A 22,276-nucleotide genomic window follows, 5' to 3' on the forward strand; every position below is an offset into this window, starting at 1 on the left:
GGAATAGTTGAAACCAGTGGTCACATGACCTCTCCTCCCTATATGGATGAAGCTCAAGTTTTCTGGCTTTCACATCCCCAGGTCACGCCTCCCTTCATGCACTACAGTTACAGGGGTGCAATACACATCAGTGTGTGGCTGCACATGTCCTGAAACATTGTGTAATAGTTTCTTATTGTGTGGTGATTATTTGTACTGTATTTTGTAACAGTGGCAAACACCATAATGAACAAAGTGAAATATTACGGTTTTCAGCTGAAATCTGTTGTCCCCTCATCCTGTCCCCTCCCTTTTCTCTAGGCTTTGGCTACAAAACTGCTCCATTTCACTAATCAGAGTTGCTTCTTAGAACAGCAAACCCCCACCCACATCCAGGCAGCAGAACAGCACACAGTCATGACACTAAGCACAGTGACTGTCACTGAGCCTCAAGCAGGCAGAATTGTAGAAAGAAAGCAGAGTGGTATTTGACTGACAAGTAATTTATACAGTTACATAAGGAAGGTATAAAGAAACAGTAGTAAAAGTCATGGTAAGGCTATTGCTGTGTCAGATTGTTAAATATAACAAAGTATATACAATAAACTAATTTACTGTAGTTCCTCCTTAAAACCAGTCTAAACACTACCAAAGTAAGACTACTGTTACAATGGACCTCATTGTCACAAGATGCCCTTCGTTGGAGATGCTGACCTTGCTGGGTAGGCATCTTCTGTGCATGTGCGAGCACGCTCCAGTGGCTGAGCATCCAGGCATCGTGAGCAGCACGGTCATGCACTCACGCAGGCGCAAAAGATGCCAACCTTGCGAGGGGTCAGCATCTCCAACAAAGGGGATCCCTGGACACCAAAGCTGGGGTCATATTGGCTGCCAGGGGATGAAGCCCAGATAAGTAGAATTTTTTTTTTTTGCTCAGACCTGTCCTTTAATTTTTTGGGGGATGTGCCCCTCCCCCTCATGGCGGATTTCAGTCTTAGCCATAGGCAGTTTTCCCTAGATACGCCACTGGTGAGAGCACAGACACAGCTGTGAGTACCTCTGCCGGTCACCTCACCAGCATCACTGCATAAACCACTGAATGCCAACATGATGAGGAAGCTTGAGGACACTAGCAATATGGCAAGACAATATGATTTGGGGTGGTAAAAGTGGTTATGTTATGAGCAGGAAGAGGAGCACCATGTTGGGAATGTGTTTCAGGGTAGACTGAGCAGAATGATTATCACAAGTGTTGGTAATTGAAGGAATTGTGGCACATTGGTTGAGCAAGATAGGAGCATTGTGGGTAATATAGGGAGGATGCAGGATATGAAGCGCGGGGGGGGGGGGGGGTAGGGGGTGCTACAGTAGTACAGAGAATCCTAGTGTGCTCCCTGCTACACCCCTTCCAGCCTCCCGGGCAGCACTCATAAGGAGGTCAAGCAGTGACAACATGGGGAGGGAGGAAGAAGCTAGTAGCCAAATACTGTGGGGGAATTTTCTAGGTTTCAGTAGGCCCCATTAGTGTCAGCAGCTAGTACTACTGAGGTTGTAAGGCTGTATATTCTACCTCTACAGGATCACTTTGTGGCTCCTCTCGGAATCAGTGGCTGATAGCTTCTTCTGAGAGTGTTAAGCCTGGTACACACTTTCAATTATGATTGTACAATCACTGACCAATTTTACCACCTCCATGGCCTCAATTCATAAAAGTGCTGTCGGGAAGGTAACGTCGAGCGGGGAAACACCGCTGTCGGTATTTCCGCCTTCAGGGTGGTAATTCATAAAAATTTTGCTAGTTGTGACAGGCGTGCGGAGATATTCCGCTGTAGGCAGGCGTTAGGCTATCGGGAGACATGCGGAAACAGGAGAAGCAGGCGGAATCCCTCCGTGCAGTGTTCTCTCTGCAGCTGCTTAGGAGGTCTGTCCCATTCACTGCAATGTATTCCGCACGCTTCTCGCCACATCAGAGGTAGCGGTAATACCCGTCCGCATACCGCTACCTCTAATCTTTATGAATTGACTACTTGTTACTTTTGCTATGATAATCACCGCGCAAGGCGGTGATTTATCACTCTGCTCGCGAAAGTCGGCTTTTCATGCGGAAAAAGCCTTTATGAATAAAGATTCTGCTGTGGGGTCGGTAAAGTGTGCCATTTTCAGCATTCCCGCATGCGGGAATGCTTTATGAATCTAGGGCCATGTAGTATGAGGGTTTACCTACACAATCAGCTCATAGTATTCAAGATCTGTTGGCCCTCATACTACATGGAGGTGGTAAAATTGGATGTGTACCAGGCTTTACTCAAAGTACTGAAGCCAGTTGACTGACTGGAAAACGAGTGTATTCCCACTTCCCTTTGATTTCCACCCCCACCTTTCCCTCCCAACAGTTTAAACATAATCATTAAATCACAGTTACCAGACAGCTCCCAGCCTAAGGAGTCACATCACTGATACGTTCAACCTTAATGTGAACCTCCAGACTAAAAATCTACTCAGCAGGACTGAAACTTTTCACAGCATCAGAACTTTGTTTTTGATACCAAAGTCTCATTTTTTAACTGCACAGAAGAAAAAATGCCCGGGCATTTTTCCCCTGATGCTGTGCAAAGCATGATGGGATTTCTGATGATGTTGTTCTCCTTCTGCTGTTTTAGTGCAATTTTTTTTTTAAATTTGGAATTTGAGATTTGAAGCCTAGCGCACGCAGCTGGGAGGGGTGATCAGGACACAGGACAGTTGGAACTGTGTCTCATGCTCCCTGTCACCTCCTTTCAACCAAAAAGATGGCTGCCCCCATGAAATCACAAACATTTGCCTGTTCTTTTAAAACAGAGTGGGTAAGAGATTATATTACCTATCTATTTTAATTAACATAACTAATGTAACATAATGACAGTATGTTTGTTTAGGATGAAGTTCCAATTTAAAAGGAACCCAGGTGAGAGCCATATGGAGGCTGCCATATTAATTTCCTTTTAAAACAATAACAGTTGCCTGGCTGTCCTGCTGATCATTTTGGCCTTAGTAGTGTCAGAAACGAGCAAAGGCTAATCCAGCCAGATTTTAGTCAAACATCTGATCTGCTGCATGCTTGTTCAGGGTCTATGGCTAAAAGTATTGGAGGCAAGGGATCAGCAAGACAGCCAAGCAACGTGCATTGTTCCAAAGAAAATAAATGTCAGCCTCCATATGTCTCACTTTGGGTTCCCTTTGACAATACAATTCAAGGTCTCTTCAGGAGATCAAATGGGCTCCTTCACTAAATAATCCTACATTTCATTTGGGAAAAAGGAAATGTTTAAAAAAAAAAAAAAAAAAGATAATTAAAAAAAAAATAGGATAATTATTGTTGGTGGGAGTTTCTTCACTCTTCATAAATCAGCCCCCCTCAGACAGTGAGAATTATGGCTGGATTTGATGCTGCCAGTGCATAGAACATGACAGATAGGTTGTGGTCGGTGAAATTCTAGTTCAGACCAAACTAGACATTGAACTTCATAAGAATAAAGTCATTCCTCAGATCCAGACTCAGAGGCAGCCTTCTCAGTCATATTAAAAATGCCAATGGCGCTCGTTGTTAGGAAGCTGCAATCAGCTTCATTTTCTGCATGTGGGCGCGGGAGAATTTGGCGAAGATACTTTTTGCAATCTGTAGTGGAACGTTCTTCCCGCTCAAATAGATTTTATTGTGGCAGTCTGGGAGGCATTCCGATGGTTGTGCTTCCTTCCCCCTCTTCAGCATGCACACGTAAGCCATGATATATCCAGTCATAAAAGCATCGAAGCCAGCACGGTGGGTTCCAGCATCGGATGAGTTGGTGGTGGGTTTTTTAGCCATCTGTAAATGCTCATCCTTGGTCTTGTCTTCCTCTGCGCAACCTTTATGTAAAGGTCCAGAAGGGGCTTTGTGGTCTTCACCATGGATAGAGAGGTCTGCTTCCTTTATCTCTGGTTGGTCAGAAGGCCTTGCACTGTACAGCACTTCTTCAGTCTGCCCATCACCTCCATCAGTCAACATCTCTGCCCCTTCATTCTCCTCTAGTTTACACTGGTCGGAGGGCCTGATAGTGGCATTCTCCTCTTCTGCCTGTCCATCCTTGGCACCAGTCACTATCTCTGCGCCTCCATTCTCTTCCTCTGACTGGTTGGGGAGCCTAGGGGTGGCCACCTCCCCATCTGTCTGCCTGCCGCCTCCATCAGTTACCATCTGTTCTCCTCCAGGATTCCCCTCTTGCTCTGGGACATCAGTAGAATCCAATAAGGCCTTTTTACTGGGAGGGTCTGCATCAATCTCCATATTATTCTCTCCTTTGTGCTTCCTCCTCCTCCGCCTTTTCTTCTTCTTCTCCTCTTTGCCCTTCTCGTCCTCATCAATGATCAGATCAATGTTGTGGGAAAGAGTGCAACCCGTTCCATTGGGGCACCAGCCATAGGCCTGCAAAACAGATATAACTCACATCAGAACTGTAAGAACATTGCACTTGTGTATAAAATTCCTACTGATAAACCAATCAACTATTCAAACATTAAGAGGTTTATTTAAAAATATCTTTGGTCACCAAATTTAAAAAGTGATATTGCAAGTAGCGCTCTCAGAGTAACATTACCATGTCTGTTTCTACATACACCAGAGCAGCTCCAGTAGAGTCCAAAGCCATCTGATGGCTTCCTGACTGATGTTTATTTGGAGAGCCAAGCCAATCCATAACTCCATTCACATGGGTGGAGCTACTGGACGCATGTATGGATCATATTGCAAAATTAAAAAAGTGGTGAACCATGACCCACAGATATGCATTGCAGGCAAGGCTGTGGAGTCGGAGTCAAGACATCTAAGTCTGAGCAATTTCTGGGTACCTGGAGTCGGAGTCTGATTTTTGTACTGACTCCACAGCCCGGACAGGCGCACATGAAAGAGCAGAGCTCGCAGTAGTGGAGACCACAATGCTGGGTGGAAACTGTGGACCAGTAGGGGACTACCCTCTGGAGGACAGAAGATGCTGGCAGCCATTGCTGGCCTGGGTGGAATGAGGTGCAAGTAGTGATCCTCTGCAAAGTCGAAACAAACACCCTGTTCTCCACTGAAATCTATGGAATTTACCGCTTTGGTGATTCATATAATGTGGTCACTGATCACAGCTTTATAAATACTGCAATAATGAATTATTGGTAAAAGTTGCTCCAGGGAAGACCATATTACTGCTGTTGCCCAGCCTCTTGTAATGCCTTCTGCAATAAAGGTTGCTTGGTGGTATCACACGACTCTAGAAGTTGGGGTCCTGCCTGATCCCAGATTTCCTCTATAAAGGGAATGCTAGTTTTGTTTTGTTTTTTTAACCACAGATGCTTTTTTTTTTTTCTTCTGCTAAAAATACATTTTCACAAGTAGCTAGAGCGTATTGATAATTTACTGATATTCTACTAATTTACTGATATTTTTCTAAAGCTGCAGTGCCATTTTTTGATGTACACAACCACTGCCCTCCTTTTCCCAGTCACAGCTGATATTTAAAGGTTAGAGGAAAAAGGGACTTTCCAATAGAAACACGATACAAGACTGCAAAAAAAAAAAAAAATCCCATTAGAAGTTGTAAAGGCTAACATACATAATATACATCCCATCTTATAAAAGCCCTGGGATCTGCGCCAAGTGCGAAGAAAATTTCCCTGACAAAATGTACGTACTGTGTAGTACAGATAATTAATAAAAAACATTAGTAGCGAAGTAAATACTTATTTTTATTTTCAATTATATAGGTTGTTTTTTTTTTTACATAACATTGCATAATTCTCTAATATTTGCAGTTAACACACTACTCAGCATTCTAAATGATTTTACAGAGCAGGATAATGTCTTTTGTAGTTTCCTCTGCAGAAAAAAAACAAAAAATACAGTGGCAGACAGTTGAGATAATAAGCTTCAGAAGACAGATCTCTCTGCCACTTTGAAAGTAGTGGAGCTCAGTGAAGCTCTTCTGCACAGATAACAAGTGGAGTTTAACTCTTCCTGTACTGGAAACAATATTAGACTCATATCTCTGCTGCTAATGTTTTATTTTTTTGCTGTACTACACATACAAATCATTACATCATAAGTTTATTTTCACTTCAAATTCCCTTTAACAATGTATCATTAATAGCCTGCCTGACTCGTCCAAGGAAAAACAGCTAAAAACATATGGACGAGTCAAGCTTGTCCAGCAGTTCTAAAACTGGATTCAATTTTTTCACATTTAAATCTGCCGTCCTATTCAAATTTTCACATGCTCTGGAAACCTGCATGCACATGAACGAGAATTTTAAATGAAAAAAAAAACAAACAAAAAAACCCATGTGTAAAACTGCACGGTTTCTGACAAAAGCTGAAGAGTGGGGAAATTGTGGCCTGGCAGAAAGAGAAAATTACATTTTTTTTACATGATATTCAGTTTGAACCTATAATAATGCTCAAAAATGTGTACTAGACCCTTACTTGACACATTTTGGTAAGTTACCGGCAAAAATTTCATGGAAATTAGTTGAACCACTTTTTTTGCACAGAAATCCAGCAGAAATTGAATGCCAGGGAGGTTAAAAGCTACTTATAACTCCTACAAAAAGAAGAAGAGAACTCAGAGAGCCCAATATAGTATTGGAAATTGGGAAAATGAAGGTAAGTAAATAATAGTACTCACAAACCAGGGTTACCCGATTAGGCAACCACTGTAAATGCAGGTGGGGAGATTAAGACCTGTCCCCACTCAGTATTAAGAGGTCGCTCTCTGTAGATCGGAAATAAGGGCGTATATCACCCCTCCACCAGGGGTGGACACAGGTATCGCAGAAGGTGAACAGAGGCACCAACAGGATAAAATATGCCAAAACTTCTAAAAATGCTAGGGAGGCAGTGGTGGACCTACCTCCCCGAAGCAGACATGAAACTGTCCATTTTCGAAAGATTAAATTTATTCACATACTCCAAAAACCAGAGCAACGTGTTTCGCAGGTATATTCCCGCTTCCTCAGGCAATAACAAGTAGGAGTATCTAACAGTAATATTTTGTGATAATGCCTAGCGCCCCTCTCTACTTATAACTCCTGTTTCTTCCAGCTGCTTCCTCCCTCTCATGTATCTTATAAGGTCCTCCTTTCTCTTCACATCCCCAGGCAAGTTGTCATGAGCAAGTAGCATGGTCTGAAGCTGCTAGGATGGGCACAGTGTCAGGTGGGCGGTAACATGGGTGCAAGGATGCACAGTCACCATAATGCTTTAGGCTTGGCAGCTTTCAGTAATATTTGTGCTGAAAGGAAATACAGGGGGAGGAGCCAGGAAAATAAATCTGGGCGAGGAGCCAGGAAAGGAAATCCAGGGGGAGGAGCCAGAACAGAACATTTATTTTATTGGGGAAGTATGAGGTTTCCCCACCTTACCTTCCTCCAAGGTTTTTAAGTTTTTACCTATAAACATCTAAATTTATATCTGGAAAAAAAAAATCATCAGAGAGAGGTTTGTAAAGATGGGAGGAGATCTCATGACTCACAGAAAACCTCTCGCAGATGTGTGGTGGGTTGGCTCCGATGGTGGTGGGCTCTGGTTCAGGGAGGGAGCAGACACGATAGTCCACATACACCGACATGCTGCTGGAGTACTGACAGAACTCTACAGACAGGTGATTGATGCTCAAGTCCATCCGTCTGCTGTTCTCCCGCTTGCTGTACAAGAGACAGAAAATGAGAAAAACTGACATTAAAAAAGTCAGCAAACCATTAGATGCTACGATGCAACATAGACAAGCATTCTTTACACAGATAAGCTGCTCTGAGTACAGAACAAAAATGGACACTGGAGTCTATACTAGAACAGTTATTTCCACTCTTTTGATATCTTATCTAGTTATGTTGTCAGTTATGTTTTATAAATATACAGGGATTTCAATGTAAGGTTTAACTACCGCATCACGCCAATGGGCGTGACCGCAGGGGCAGCCCCAGGACCGCCTAACGCCAATTGGCGTCAAGTCCTGGGGCCGGCTACTGCAGGAGATCGCGCGCTCGGAGCTCCGCCTTCAGTCTCCCAGCGGCGATCACTGCTCGGGGACTGTTAGATGACGCCTTGTACAGCGCTGTACTGGGGACACAGGAGTGATCGGCTGTGATAGACGCAGAGCTTGGGAGACGCACACACGCTGTATACAGGACATCAGCCGTGGACGCGTAGGAGGCGACCGGAGCTAAACTTGGATGTGTAACTATGATGTGCTTTTTAACAAGAAGTTTTAATGTACGTGGATTTTAAGAGGGGCCATGGGCGCTCTATTAAATTGATTTACACTATGCGAGGCCGTCTCTCTTATACTTTTTAGAAGCTGCCTTATGGGATTTGATACGCTATATACCAAGCAGTGATCTGGTGAGCAGGGGAAAACTGGGGGGGGGGGGGGGGGGGGGGAGTGTGTTATCCTCCTGTCCTATTGGTGATAGCTTTAATCACTTCAGCAGTACTTTTTGAGCACAAGGGTGTTGTGATAAGGCGATATTCGCTATGAGGGCTCCCCTCTTGTACTCTGCTTATTTTTAAGGTCCTGTGGAGGTTACAAGTGGACTCTGCTGGCGCTGCTATTTCGATTGGAACACTTTAATAAAGTGTTTTGTGTATCTAACAGAGAATGAGGTCAGGCTCACCATTTCTTATAAGCGTACTCCAGGTAAGATGCGGTAAATCGGGTCTCAAACTCGGAGGCATATTTGGTGTCGTAGATGCCGGCTGGGAACATCTCTGACAAGTCAGCCACGAAGTTCATCATCTTATCGGGGAGCTGAGCGTAGAAGCACTGATAGAGGAAGGCCAGGTCTATCAGGCCATTATGCAGGATGAGGGGCTTCCGAGACTGCAGCAGCTCCAAGAAGAGGGTCCGGATACTCTGCAGGTGTCGCTCATCTCCCTGAAACGAAGAGCAAGATATGAGCTATACAAACTAGAAGGACTGGAGTTTAAAGAAAACTGAAGTCGGAGGGATAGGGAAGTTGCCATATTTATTTCTACACCCTTTGTCTCTGAAGAAGCGGTATTTCCACGAAACGGCTGTAAGGCCAGTGTCTGTGCACCCTATGTGTTTGGTATGCCCTGTATGCTGATCCCTAAATAACACTTAAATTGCAAGGATTGATGCCTCGTCTGCCTTCTACCATTTTGCAATGATTATTCTATCTGCTGGAGCACACCTTGAGGAGTGGACAGCTAAGTATATTGCCAGTTAGAGCATCGATTATTCTATTTGCAGGAGCACACCTTAAGGAGTGGACAGCTAAGTATATTGCCAGTTAGAGCATTTGGTGCTGACACCATCTTTACATCATACTGCCATATTTATTTCTATTTAAGCAATACCAGTTGCCTTGCAGTGCTGCTGATCCTCTGCCTCGAATACTTGTAGCCATAGCCTCAGAACAAGCATGCAGCAGATCAGGTGTTTTTGATGTTGTCAGATCTGACAAGATTATCTGCGTGTTTGTTTCTGGTGCAATTCAGACACTACTGCAGGCAAATAGACCAGCAGGACTGCCAGGCAACTGGTATTGTTTAAAAGGAAATAAGTATGGCAGCCTTAATATTCTTCTCACTTCATTTGTCCTTCAAAGAGACTCTGAAGCGAGTCTAAATGACTCTGAAGAGAGTCTAAATCCACGTTTTTAACTTCTATTTATGTTAAGCACTATAGCTAGGGCTAAAATGCTGCATCTCCGCGGCAAATCGAGGGGTTTATACCCCCAAATCCCCTGTGCTAAGTGCAGGGAGCACTTTCTGCTTGAGGCAGAGCTTAGGGCTGTAGCTCTGCCTCTTCGCGCGTCAATCCCCACTGATAGCCGCCTCTCCCCGCCCCTCTCAATCTTCCTTCACTGAGAGAGGCGGAGATCTGCGGGCAGATTGACACGCATGGAGGCAGAGCTGCAGCTCAACGCTCTGCCTCCATGGACAGCAAAATCCACGGCCAAGAAAGTCATGGATTTTGCACAGGGGATATGGGGGGTATAAACCCCTCATTTTGCCGCGGGGATGCGGTGGTTTAGCACTAGCTATAGCGCTTAACATAAATAGAAGTTAAAAACGTGGATTTAGACTCGCTTCAGAGTCTCTTTAAAAAACACAACAACAAAAACCCTACATGTTTCCCTCAAAGATGGGCCATAGAAATGTAATTAAAGTATGAGTCCTGACCCCTAAGTTAGCTTTTAGCCCTGAATTACTGAACAATCCAGTATTTTATTGGCTATTAAATTGTTTAAATGACTGGTGGTGGAGCTTAACACATGAAGACACAGAGCTCAGATCATAAAAGAGGCGACACAGTAAGAGTCCACGAGAGCAGCATGAGGAAGTGTTCTATAAGGCTCCAAACTTGTATTTTTGTGAATTCCTTTATCTGCCTTCGTACCCATGTTAAACTGTACCCTTCCCTCTAATCACACTTTTCTGACAACCTTTAGGACTTCTCATTCTGGCTGGATAGTGTAATGGTTAAGGGCTCTGCCTCTGACACAGGAGACCTGGGTTCGAATCTCGGCTCTTCCTGCTCAGTAATCCAGCAGGAGACCTTGGGCTCCCAAACACTGCTACTGCCTATAGAGCGCATCCTAGTGGCTGCAGCTTTGGCGCCGAGTCCGCCAGGAAAAAAAGCGCGATATAAATGTTCTGTGTTTGTTTGATTTAGGTCAGCTACCATTAAAAAACAACAAAGGAAATAAACAAGCCCATTCACAAAATAATGGTCTTTCATTTCACCTTGTCATTTCCCTTGTAATATGGGATCCCTTGTGAGTACTGTTTATTGAAGTCAAAACCATGCTGGACCAGGAACTTCACAGATTGTGGCTCAATGGTGTAATCCTCCATACACAGCAGCGTAAGGTTGTAGATCTGCGACAAGTACACATTCTGCCCCTGCACACAAAGATAAGACAGAGAGAGCATCAAACTGCTGGGAATTAACGGAAAGAACAGCCAAGATGACACTAGTGAGCACCTGCAGGAAATCAACATACAGGGGTTGGACAAAATAATGGAAACACCTAACATTTTGGCATCATAATCTTTGAACATGTTTTAAGCAATCAAAACTTGACATATGGTATTTTTTTTGTCTATCATTTTTGTTATTTGATATGTTTAATTAAAATAACTGTTTTTACAGATATTTAAACCAAAGTTGGTTATAATTTATAAAAATGGCAGATCTCTCAGACTTTCAAAGAGGCCAAATTGTTGGTGCTCGTATAGCAGGTGCTACTGTAACAGAAAGTGCCCGAATGCTTGGCATTTCAAGAGGTACTGTCTCAAAAGTAATGACTGCCTTTGAAAGAGAAGGAAAAACGTCCTCAGCAAGGCACAGTTGTGGCCGAAAGTCAATGCTGTCCGAGAGAGACCGTCGGACTCTAAATCGAATTGTTAGAAAAGCTCGCAAGATCACGGCTCCTAAAATCACTGCAGAGCTGAACGAACACCTACAGAACCCAGTTTCCACAAAAACTGTTCGTCAGGAGCTGCACAAATCTGGATTCCACTGAAGAACTGCAATTGGAAAACCTCTGCTCTCAAAGACAAATGTTTCAAAGCACTTAGAGTGGTGTAGAAATCACCAGAATTGGTGGTCCCTCGAGCAGTGGAAAAATGTGATTTTCTCTGACGAATCATTGTTTACCTTATTTCCAACCTCCGGCCAAGTGTACATTTGGAGACTGCCTTCTCCCAACCGTAAAACATGGCGGCGGTTTTGTGATGATCTGGGGTGCTATTTCTTGTTAATCCGCCGGGCCAATGATTTCCCTTCATGGAAGAATTAACAGCCTAGACTATTTAGGAATTTTGGGTGACCACGTTCATCCTATGGTTCAAGAACTGTTTCCGAAGGGGAATGCCATCTTTCAAGATGATAATGCCCCAATCCACACAGCTAGAATTGTTAAAAAAAATGGCACGAGGAACATTCTAATGAAGTTGAGCATCTCATCTGGCCACCACAATCCCCAGATCTCAACCTTATTGAGCATTTATGGTCGTTATTAGAGATTTAGGTAAGAAGTCGATTTCCGCCGCCATCGTCTCTAAAAGAACTGGAGGGTGTTTTAACTGAAGAATGGGCTAAAATTCCTTTGGAAACAATTCACAATTTGTATGAATCAATACCTCGGAGAATTGAGGCTGTAATTGCCGCAAAAGGTGGACCTACACCATATTAAAATATATTGTGTTGATTCCCAAGGTGTTTCCATTATTTTGTCCAACCCCTGTACATCAAAGCCTTTTACACACATACGAGGCGTGTCGACCTGGTGGGATCAGGACTCCATCCCTCAAGTGACATTGCAGGGCTGGGGCTGTACAGATGTGTCGCTAGACTGCAGGCTACCAACATGTTCCGTTGGAGGAGCGCTGACGGAGCAACGCACGAGTGAGGTCACACGCCTGGCGAAGTTAACAAGGAGAACAATGCTCTAAGCCAACTCTCTGCCAAGTCAGTCCAGAGGGCTGCTCACTGGTCAAGGCATCAGAGGTCTTCAAGGCCCACTGTACCCATGCTAGATTCTTGAAAGAGGTGGTCGTTGTGGTCCGTGTAGACTATGTTTCATCTAGTATGTGTACGAGGCTTTGGTCTTCTGACTCTCCTATATGCTGTGAGGAAGTTGTAAAAGCCCCTCATGCAGGAAATGGTTCGGCCCATCAGTTCAAGTATTTGCAGACTTCAGAACTGATATATATAGACCATTTTAAGAGAGAAAAAGCTATATGAAGAATTAAAGTGCTCCTAATACTAGTGGGTAGTGTGTGTGCTAATATACAGTACTATATACAGTATTGGCTGAAAAATGTAATGTTGGTTGTAAGAGAAAGGTGCAGTTCAACTTGATGCATATGGGAGTGCATAGCCACAGACCAGACAGAGTGCCCATGTCAACCTTTATCCACCACTGAAAGGACTTACAACAAGCACAAGAGTGTCAGGAACTCTGGTTTAGGGACAAGCAAAAAAACAAAAACATCACCAACAGGACAGCATCACAAAGCCAATATAGTAAAGGCATTGGTACAAAACTCTACTGTCTCTATTCCCTTACACAAGCACTGTGAATATATACAGGTAGTCCTCAACTAAGAACGCCCGACTTACGAACGGCCCGCCGATACGAACGGCATGGATTCAGCGTTTCCATGGGAACAAGCCAAAAAAATTAATTTCAAATTGGACTTATAGTTTTTGAGAAAAATTGTAAGAAAAAAATGGCTTTTAAACTTGTATAAGCAGGCACAAAGGGCAGAGGTGACACAGAGGGGGACACTGGAGGCACAGAAGAGGTACAGGGGACAGAGATAGCACATTGTTCCGACTTAAAGATGAACTCCAGTGAAAATAATGTAATAAAAAAAATAGCTTCATTTTTACAATTATGTATAAATGATTTAGTTAGTGTTTGCCCATTGTAAAATCTTTTAAATCCCTGATTTACATTCTGACATTTATTACATGGTGACATTTTTACTGTTGGCAAGCGATGTAGCTGCTGCATGTTTTTTTGGCAGTTGGAAACAGCTGTAAACAGCTATTTCCCACAATGCAGCAAGGTTCACAGACAGGAAACTGCCAAAGTACGTAATTTTCTTGTTTCTTGTGGGAGAGGTTTCACCACAATATCAGCCATACAGCGCCCCCTGATGGTCTGTTTGTGAAAAGGAATAGATTTCTCATGTAAAAGAGGGTATCAGCTGCCGATTGGGATAAAGTTAAATTCTTGGTCGGAGTTTCTCTTTAAAGAGAATCTGTACTCTAATATTCTTACAATAAAAAGCATACCATTCTATTCATTATTTTCTCCTGTGCCCCTCTGTGCTGTTTCTGCCACTCTCTGCTGCAATCCTGGCTTGTAATTAACAGTTTTAGGCAGTGTTTACAAACAAACTAACCAGCTTCTAATAGGCTCAGCTAAGTATAGTGTGTGAGTCATTCAGAGTGTGCAGGGGCCCTGCAGAGGGTGTGTATCGCTTCTACCAATCCCAAGCAGCCCTGCACATTCCACACAATCAAGCCTTAGCCCGACAAACAGGACAGAGGAAAGATACATTGATTTATTACAGAGACAGTGCAGTTAGGAAAGACTGCAGTAAACCAGAGCAGATTAGAACAGGCATAGGAACTTATAGGATAGAAGAACTAAGGCTGAAAAATTTGTTAGAGTCTCTTTAAGAACAGATTCAGGTTGAGAACGAACCTACTGTCCCTATCTCGTTCATTAACCGGGGACTACCTGTAAACTGTGCCTCAATGGATCAGAACTGTTTTAGTGGGATATGAACAATACAGCAAAGTCCCTAGTATCCGAGACCAGCAGGGATCACCTGATACCGGATACATGTGCTTGCCAGTTGCTTGAGTATCTGGAGGATTAAAAAAAAAAAAAAAAAAAACCTCCCCCCAACAGCGATGTCTTGTAGCAGCTTTCTGACCTATGTGCATGGAAGCTGGCGTGTCACCTCACTTGCATAGGGTCACGTGATACGCCGGGAGCCATGAATGGAAACCTGAAGCCACTAGGAGCCCCCAAGAGCTACAGGAAGGCTACAAGACGTAGCTGGAGGTTCGGTGAGTATTTTCATGCCTAAAAACAACCCCGAAAACCCCAAAATAAAGTCCCCGTTCTCTCCTCAGGCAAGCCGGTTAGCTGAGACTTCCAGCTGCCCGAGTTCCAGATAACGGGGACTTTGCTGTATTAGGCAAGTTTTAAAGGGTTCTTTCAGCTTTTTTAAAAACAAAAAAGTTTCACTTACCTGGGACTTTTACTGGCCCCCTGCAGACATCTTGTCCCATGCTGGTCCTCAAGGATTCGCCGGTCCCGTGTCACGGCTACCTTATTATTAAGCCTTCTCATACAGCGCCTGCGCAGGACGCTCCCAGCTACGTAAGCAGGAGCGTGGGTGTGCACGGCCACAGACTCGCAGTAGCATTCGTTTAGTTAGACTAAAAAAAACATAAGTGAACCGCGGCACGGGGACCGGAGGATCCCTGAGGACTGGCATGGGACAAGACGTCTGCAGGGGGCCAGTAGAAGCCCCAGGTAAGAAACTTTTTGTTTAAAAAAAAAAAAAAAAAAAAAAAAAAAAAACCTTAAAAAGGACTCCTTTAAGGGCTGGGACCCACTAGCAGCCCTTTTCTAAGCACTTGTGATATGAACAGCTCTCTCTAAAGTAATGCTATGGGTGACTTAAGAAAAAAATAAACAAATCATATCTCTCAAGTGGGAATCACACACACAGCATTGCATTAGCAAATCACAAGTGCTTAGAAAACCTCTACTAGTGGGTTCCAAGCCAGAGTCCATAGTGACAAGAAAAAGTATCCTGGACCCAGTTAGAGGTACCTTATAGTAAATGGCACCACTCAGGGAGATCTCTGATAGGCTGTGGGGAGCTTTTAGATGTTTCCAGGTGTGCAATCATGATAGAGCTGCTGCTTTCAGTATACAGCCTCAAAGCACGACTCCTACTCCTTCAGTCGTCACTCACTCACCTTTTCTGGCAGCTCTTTGAAGCAGGCAATTCCCAGAGAGAGTATGGCGCGCGTCCGAGCAGCATGACATATAGCTTTATAGCGTTCCTCAACGCATCTGTAACACACCAGACACACATGATTACTGAAGACAGCCTGTGCCGCGTATACAGCCTAAAAACCAACATCACCCAAGGCATACAGTATTAATCAATAATAATCTTTCATTTCCAGGGAAATGACAGCTTGCTGATGAGGACTAGAGCTAAGGAGGATATGGGTATGCCACCACTGGGGACCCCACGACAAAGACAGAAATAGATACAACAAATGCTAAAATAAGTCCTTGTTGCTGACTGGCAAGATTTGTAGTGGGTAATCTCTATTTTTTCATATGTATAGATATGAAAATCATTGGGGTTTTTTGATGAAAAAAAACGCTGTTACTGATATGCATTCGCACAACATAAACTGAAGCTACGTACTGGTTCAGTAAGCTCTTGCGTGATCCCAGGCCACTCAGCTCCTGCAGAAACACAAAATATTGGGGTTAGCAGATGCCAGTAAGCACAAGACTTTACTGAAAAACGTCAGTGTCATAGGCAGCCTACAGTGAAACCTTTTATAGTTCACAGACTAAAAGATGTAATTTACCAAAAGTGGAAATGAGAGCAAAGCGATCTATGCCCCTGAGCATCCCTACTGCCCAGTAAAGCAATCCATAACATAAAAGAACCAGCAGAGAGATCTGAAAGGTCACATGGGCAGAACATCTGTTAAGCCCCATACACAGCTAGATTTATGTCAGCTAAGGTGGCCGATAACAGCCACCTCAGACGATAATCGGATGTGTGTACAGCAGCCACGACCATTGACCACCGCTCTGCCAGCGATAAGCCAGGTAGATAACTTGGCCTTGTGGCAGCCAATACCTTCATTGGCGCCCCTCACGCTACACATTGCATGACATTATATCATATCGGTGCCATTCTGTCGGCTCTTTACTCTCCGCACAGCAACAGATCGCATTGTCAGCTGACACCATGTCTGAACAGACTCGGCCCAACAATGCCACCTGAGGGATCAGGTTCTGATAACCATCAGGTGACATCAATCAAATGTGTGTACAAGCTGGTACACTTAGCAACAGCAATAACTTGCACATTATTATCCAGGGTATAGCTCTGGAGGAGGAAAAAAAAAAAAAAAAAAAAAAAAAAAAAAACACAATCTCTGTTCCTGTACACAATTATCATAAGCTCACTTTATTTCTGCCTGAGATAATTGATCACTAGGGTGTTAGAGATCAATGAAGACAGAGACTGAACCTCCACCTAAAAATAAAACACCCTATTAGGGCAGACATTGAATTTAAAGGAAATATGAAGAAAAAGGGGGCATGGAAGCTGACATAATTATTACCTTTAAAAAAAATGCCAACTAGTTGTCATGTTGATATTTTGACTCCATGGTGTTGATTCACTAAAAGTAACGCGCCCATAAGTGCGAGTTAAATTAAACGAGCGTAAGTTAATTTTAAATGTCACTATTGCGTGGCATTTAGATAGATTGGCTGTAACTAAAAAGCGCACACTACGCTGCCAGGATCGTGCATAGTGTGTGCTCATTAAAATTAACTTCCGCTCATAAAAAAGTAACTCGCATTGACGGGCAGATTACTTTTAGTGAATCAACCCCATGTGTGTTTGAGTCATACCCACAGAACAACAATAGTCTGCATCCTTGTTCCAAATCAGTAAATAATAGTGACATAGGATCCACACTAGAGACCTGCGAAGGTCTGAATTCTCAGACACACAAACCCTGTCCACTCCCACAGCCCACTACCCACTTCATAGTGGGTTCCTAACCTCCCATACACACACCCGACCTGCAAGCCAACCTTAACTGTACTGTAACAAATTACATACTGAAAGTCTAGTGGGAAGGCTGGAAATTGAATGGAACAAAAACAGAGAGATGTAATAGTCCTAAAAGAGCAAAACACTCACATCCCAGTGCACTTCAGGCTTTGCTGAGCAAAATGAAAGCCCAAATAAACACTATAATTAAAAGCAATTACTGCCTCAGTGCAGTGCTGCTCTATAACAATCACCACTTGTAGTGGCTCCATAGATGATATGGCCAGAAACTGCTTTCTCTTTGCCCCACAGGGAGCTGTCTGCATGGGTGGAACTATAGCCAGGAGCAGCAGGAGGAAACTGCACACAGCTTAGTATCACATCATTCAGTACAAAGCTAGTGGTGCCAAAGTTTTGATTAAGTTTTCTGCTAAAATCTCATATAAATAAGTGGTGCCAAATACTGTAGTACACTTGACCGGGAAAATTATCTGTATTTCCATGAGGGATATACCATTTGTTAGATTAAGTGTATGGCACATAGTATATAGAACGTATTAGACTATTCATCTGAAGAGATCACAGAGATCAACTCTGCCAAGGAATGTCTCATAGTGTATGGTCACCTTTAAAGTGCAGTAAATCAAAGACTTCATTGCATGCCTTACCGTATCGACAGCAATAAATGTGGATGTCTTCAGTGCTAGCAAAATGGAGGGCCACAGTTCTGAAAAATTGTCATTTTGGACATCGATGACGGGGACCCGAAGAGATGTCATTGTCACCTGCTTATGGAAGACAAGGGAAAGATCAGAATTTGTAGAACACAGCTATTAAAAAAAAAAAAAAAAAAAAAATTGTATAGTTATCAGAACTCAGACTGACCAGTTCTAATGTGTTCAAGCTATCTACATGTTCATACTTTTATTTATCTCTAATAACTGCTGAGCCACATGAAGTCCACAATAACCACAGGCTCAAGCTACATGCTAAGATTCTCCCTCCTACTACGAATTCTGGCTGGTTCCCAGAAATATGATCTAGATTTGGACTTGCTAGTTTATTTTTTTAAATGGGAGCATAAGCAAAAGGCTGCACTGCCTAATACACCTGCTGAACACAACCTAAACCACGGTGGGAGTCCATTTGACCTGAAATACAGGCTTTCCAGCAGACATGCCAGACAACCACCAGCTTGCACGACATGTTGAGACTTGTAGTTCTGTCACAAGTGAAGAGCTACAAGTTGTGTCCTCCAGCTGGATAAGGCATGCTGAGACTTCTAGTGCTTCTGCTACAAAATGAAAGCCATTGGAAGTCTGATGTATTCATGCAATGCAGAAAATCGGTTACATTCCATCTCGCTGTCCTTCTTTGTCTAACACAATAAAATACCATAAGTATAGCATAACACGTGGAAAATTACACTGTAATGTCATTCCACAGAAATGCATTATCAGTCAGTCAACACAATATTCCCTGTGTGTCCCGCTTCCGTAGCTCAGCAGGAGCCCAGAACCCCCTCCATTACAATTTAGCACGAAAAAAAAAGATTAAGGAAAGATACAACAACCTGTCACAGTCAAAATTCACAACCCTGCCCCATTTGCCGCTGCATTTCCGTCGCGCTGTGATGACGAAGGATCACATGGCCACTGTTGTGGGTTCCCGCCCAGTGTACGTCAGGAGTTCTTACTAGAAGAGTGGAACATACATGTTGTGTAACCCCGCCCCCTTTCAGCATGAGAACCACTCAGGTGAAAGCAAGCAGGACATCGAGGGGTGGAGCCAAGTTGGCAGCGTGGAGTGGTGAGCTTAGCAAAGAAACATTAAATAATAATTATGCATATTGCATTATTGTGATTGTTAATTCAATGAAATGAATGTATTGTTTGTGTGCTGTAATTGCAGTCCTATAATTTCCCTCCTCCTACAACCCTATACTGCAGCCATGAACTTATGCCTCACTTTGTCATTTTTCTAGTGACCCATTATTTCTACTATATACAACGATCAGCCACAGCATTTATACCACTGACATGTGAAGTGAATAACATTAATTAATCTTAATATATTGTTGCTGAGGACCTTTAAACCATGATTGAACTTCATTATAATCTGTATGGCTGATAGACAGTGTGGTGTAACCCCTCCCACAGTGTGATGTCATGACCATGGCCCTAACATTTTGCTGTTAGCCTGTTGCATTGTGGGGAATAACAGCTTTTCCCAACTGCTAAGCAAGCAATATCTCCCTTTGTGCACTCTCAGTAACGAACATTTCGTACAGATCACCTGGCAGAACTAAAGATGTCACCAACTGTGATATATTTCAGAATGTAAGCTAGGAGAGGAAAGATTTTACAATGGGCAAACATTGGCTTAATCATCTATGCATGAATATTGTAAAAAATTTGCAATTTTGTTAACTGTGTTATTTTCACTACAGTTCCTCTTTAAAGCGAATCCGAGATGAAAAACTACAACAAGTAACTTGTCTATATATCTTATCTAAAGTTTAGATAGTTTACACAGCAAATCTAGCTGAAAACAGCTTTAATAGAATATGATTATTTCTTCCTGTGATACAATGACAGCAGCCATGTTGTTTGTAAACATTACACAGAGGCAGGCTTATCTGCATCTTGAGCAAAAAAACCTAATCCCCCCTCCTCCTTCCTCCTCCCCTCTGCCTCTGAAATCTCTGGCAATTAATACCTCCCCCTCCTCCTGCCCAGACTGATCTCCCATGAGCCCTTGCTAATGTCTGAAAGTGCCTTGGCTCTCTGAAAACCTGTGGGCATGGCTTGTTTAGTTTATAGGGAATTACAGTATTAAAACAAAAGCAAAAAAGTATTTGGCTTGAGGAATGCTCTATAATCAATAGGAAAGGAACACAATTATGCAATGAGTAAAAGTTCATCTCGGATCCACTTTAACTATGATCCACTGCCAGCTAATCAACATGGAGAGAGTAGAGTTTTCAGTGCCCACTAGAGTTGTTATGGACTGGTATTCTTGTGTGATCACCCAGGTGAACACTGTATATTACAACTTGTTTTTTATGCAGTTCCCACGCTGTATCCTATCCTCTGCTGAAAGTGCTTATAGTGGGCATATGCCCATCAGAATAAGGCCAGTGAGAAGTGGAAGAAGGATACCCAAAGTGATGAATCATGTTTAAAATTCCTCAAATCTCACTCTGATCAAGCATCTGTGGGATATTACTAATGGAAACACATGTGTAGTAAATGATGCGATGTACATATATTTGTTAAAGTCAAATGTGTGAAGTGAAGGATGAAAAGGAGCAGGACCTAAAGTGGATTGACCTGAACCTTAGAATGGGGTTTAAAGGTGGGTTTACAGCTCATGTACAGTATAGGCAAACAACCCTGGTTTAGGCATTGCTAGCTCTAACCATGTGGAGAGTGTTTTGTTTGCAGTCTTCTGGTTGAACAGTCTGTAGAGGCGCACAAGAAAATAATAATTGAGAAGCTGTGGAGCAAAGTGTGTATATTTAACGGACAACAGAAGCGAGAGGTATAAAGAGGCTTCCATATTTATTTCCCTTTAAGCAATACCAGTTTCCTGGCTGTTCTGCCGATCCTCTGCCTCTAATACTTTCAGCCATAGACCCCGAACAAGCATGCAGATCAGATGTTTCTGACATTATTGTCAGATCCCACAAGATTAGCTGCATGCTTATTTCTGGTGTTATTCAGATACTACTGCAACCAAATAGACCAGCAGGGCTACCAGGCAACTGGTATTGTTTAACGACCTGGGGACCGCCTAACGCCGATGGGCATGGCCGTGGCAGCAGCCCCAGGACCGCCTAACGCCAATTGGCATCAAGTCCTGGGGCTGCAGTTTCCCAGGGAACGGCCGCGCACATGCTCGATCGTTCCCTGCTACTTCATGGAACGGAGTGTTTGTAAACGAAAGGGGAAATAAATCCTCTTTGTTTACATCCTCCGTACAGCGCTGCGGTCCCCGGCAGCGCTGTACGAGATCGAATATCCACGGCCTCTGATTGGCCGGGGAGCGCCGTTCTCTTATAGGCTAATGCCTATGAGAGGCGGAATAGGACGGATCGTTGTTATGTTCAATACAGGATCTCGGAAGGGAGAGAGAGCCTCATAGAGGCTTAAATAAAAAAAAAACGCCACAGCGATCGGACACCTCAGGCAGCATGTCCCCTTAGGGACGAAAAAAGGAGGTGAGTCCAATCGCTGGGGTTCATAGCTGGGCTGTGCAGGAGGCTGAAAAGCCTGCACAGCCCAGTTTAACGAAAAAGAGGCTGGTCGTTAGGGGTTAGGGGACACTGCGGTCTTCAAGTGGTTAAAAGGATAAATATGGCAGCCTCCATACTGTTCTCACTACAGTTATCCTTTAATAAACAGATACGACTGATCTCTTGCACTTACATTGTTACAAACTATCCACAAAAAATTGCTTTGTAAAAGAATAATTATTGTTTTATTGTGATTCCAATCATGTGTATCAAAAACATGGAGAAATCTGCCCATAGATCTGATAGTTTAGTCTACATTTGGTAAATCAGGAAGTACCCAGAAACTGCTTTCCATCTGTAGACCAGCCCACTCATACTGCTGAGCAATGACTGCATGCATAAGCTGGCCTGACTTCAGAAAACAAACTTCAGTTCTGCTACATCAGTGGATGGAGATTCTTAGGCCACATACACACATCAGACCATAGTCTTTTGAAACTGAAAGATCACAGACCAATCTTACCACCCTTCATGTAGTATGAGAGCCATACTCTACACAGTCTTTTCTATGGAGCTGAACTCCACATCAGAAAAAAATCTTTGCAAGATGCTGCACACACAGATGCTGTACAGACACAAAAGATCAGTATCTGCAAAAGATCTGTTCCTGCCAAAGATCT

The 22,276-nt window shown here is 43.3% G+C and overlaps 2 protein-coding genes across 2 annotated transcripts in view; one reads left to right on the plus strand and one right to left on the minus strand.

The window, feature by feature from the left end:
- Positions 1-461: 461 nt before the first annotated feature.
- LOC137520921 (target of EGR1 protein 1-like) lies at positions 462-19,011 on the minus strand. Its single transcript, XM_068239509.1, has 8 exons — positions 18,933-19,011; positions 18,028-18,144; positions 15,983-16,023; positions 15,519-15,615; positions 10,745-10,903; positions 8,647-8,906; positions 7,506-7,677; positions 462-4,420 (listed from the first exon to the last, which is right to left on the minus strand). The coding sequence occupies exons 2-8, from the start codon at positions 18,136-18,138 to the stop codon at positions 3,563-3,565; spliced, it is 1,698 nt and encodes a 565-aa protein (XP_068095610.1). The 5' UTR covers positions 18,139-18,144; positions 18,933-19,011; the 3' UTR covers positions 462-3,562.
- Positions 19,012-19,088: 77 nt separating this feature from the next.
- MUTYH (mutY DNA glycosylase) overlaps positions 19,089-22,276 on the plus strand; it is a 35,883-nt gene continuing 32,695 nt past the window's right edge. The window contains exon 1 of the mRNA XM_068239510.1: positions 19,089-19,168. The gene's annotated coding sequence lies outside the window, so the exon portion shown is untranslated. The remainder of the gene's footprint in view (positions 19,169-22,276) is intronic.

This window comes from Hyperolius riggenbachi, chromosome 6 (genome assembly GCF_040937935.1).
Source record: "Hyperolius riggenbachi isolate aHypRig1 chromosome 6, aHypRig1.pri, whole genome shotgun sequence".
Lineage (NCBI taxonomy): Eukaryota > Metazoa > Chordata > Amphibia > Anura > Hyperoliidae > Hyperolius > Hyperolius riggenbachi.

Excerpts from the sequence above, each read along its gene's own strand:
- LOC137520921 (XM_068239509.1), bottom strand. The coding sequence starts at position 18,138 with ATGACATCTCTTCGGGTCCCCGTCATCGATGTCCAAAATGACAATTTT. Across the intron at positions 16,024-18,027 it reads CATTTATTGCTGTCGATACG|GAGCTGAGTGGCCTGGGATC; the intron begins GTAAGGCATGCA and ends GTGTTTCTGCAG. Across the intron at positions 4,421-7,505 it reads ACATCTGCGAGAGGTTTTCT|GCCTATGGCTGGTGCCCCAA; the intron begins GTGAGTCATGAG and ends TCTGTTTTGCAG.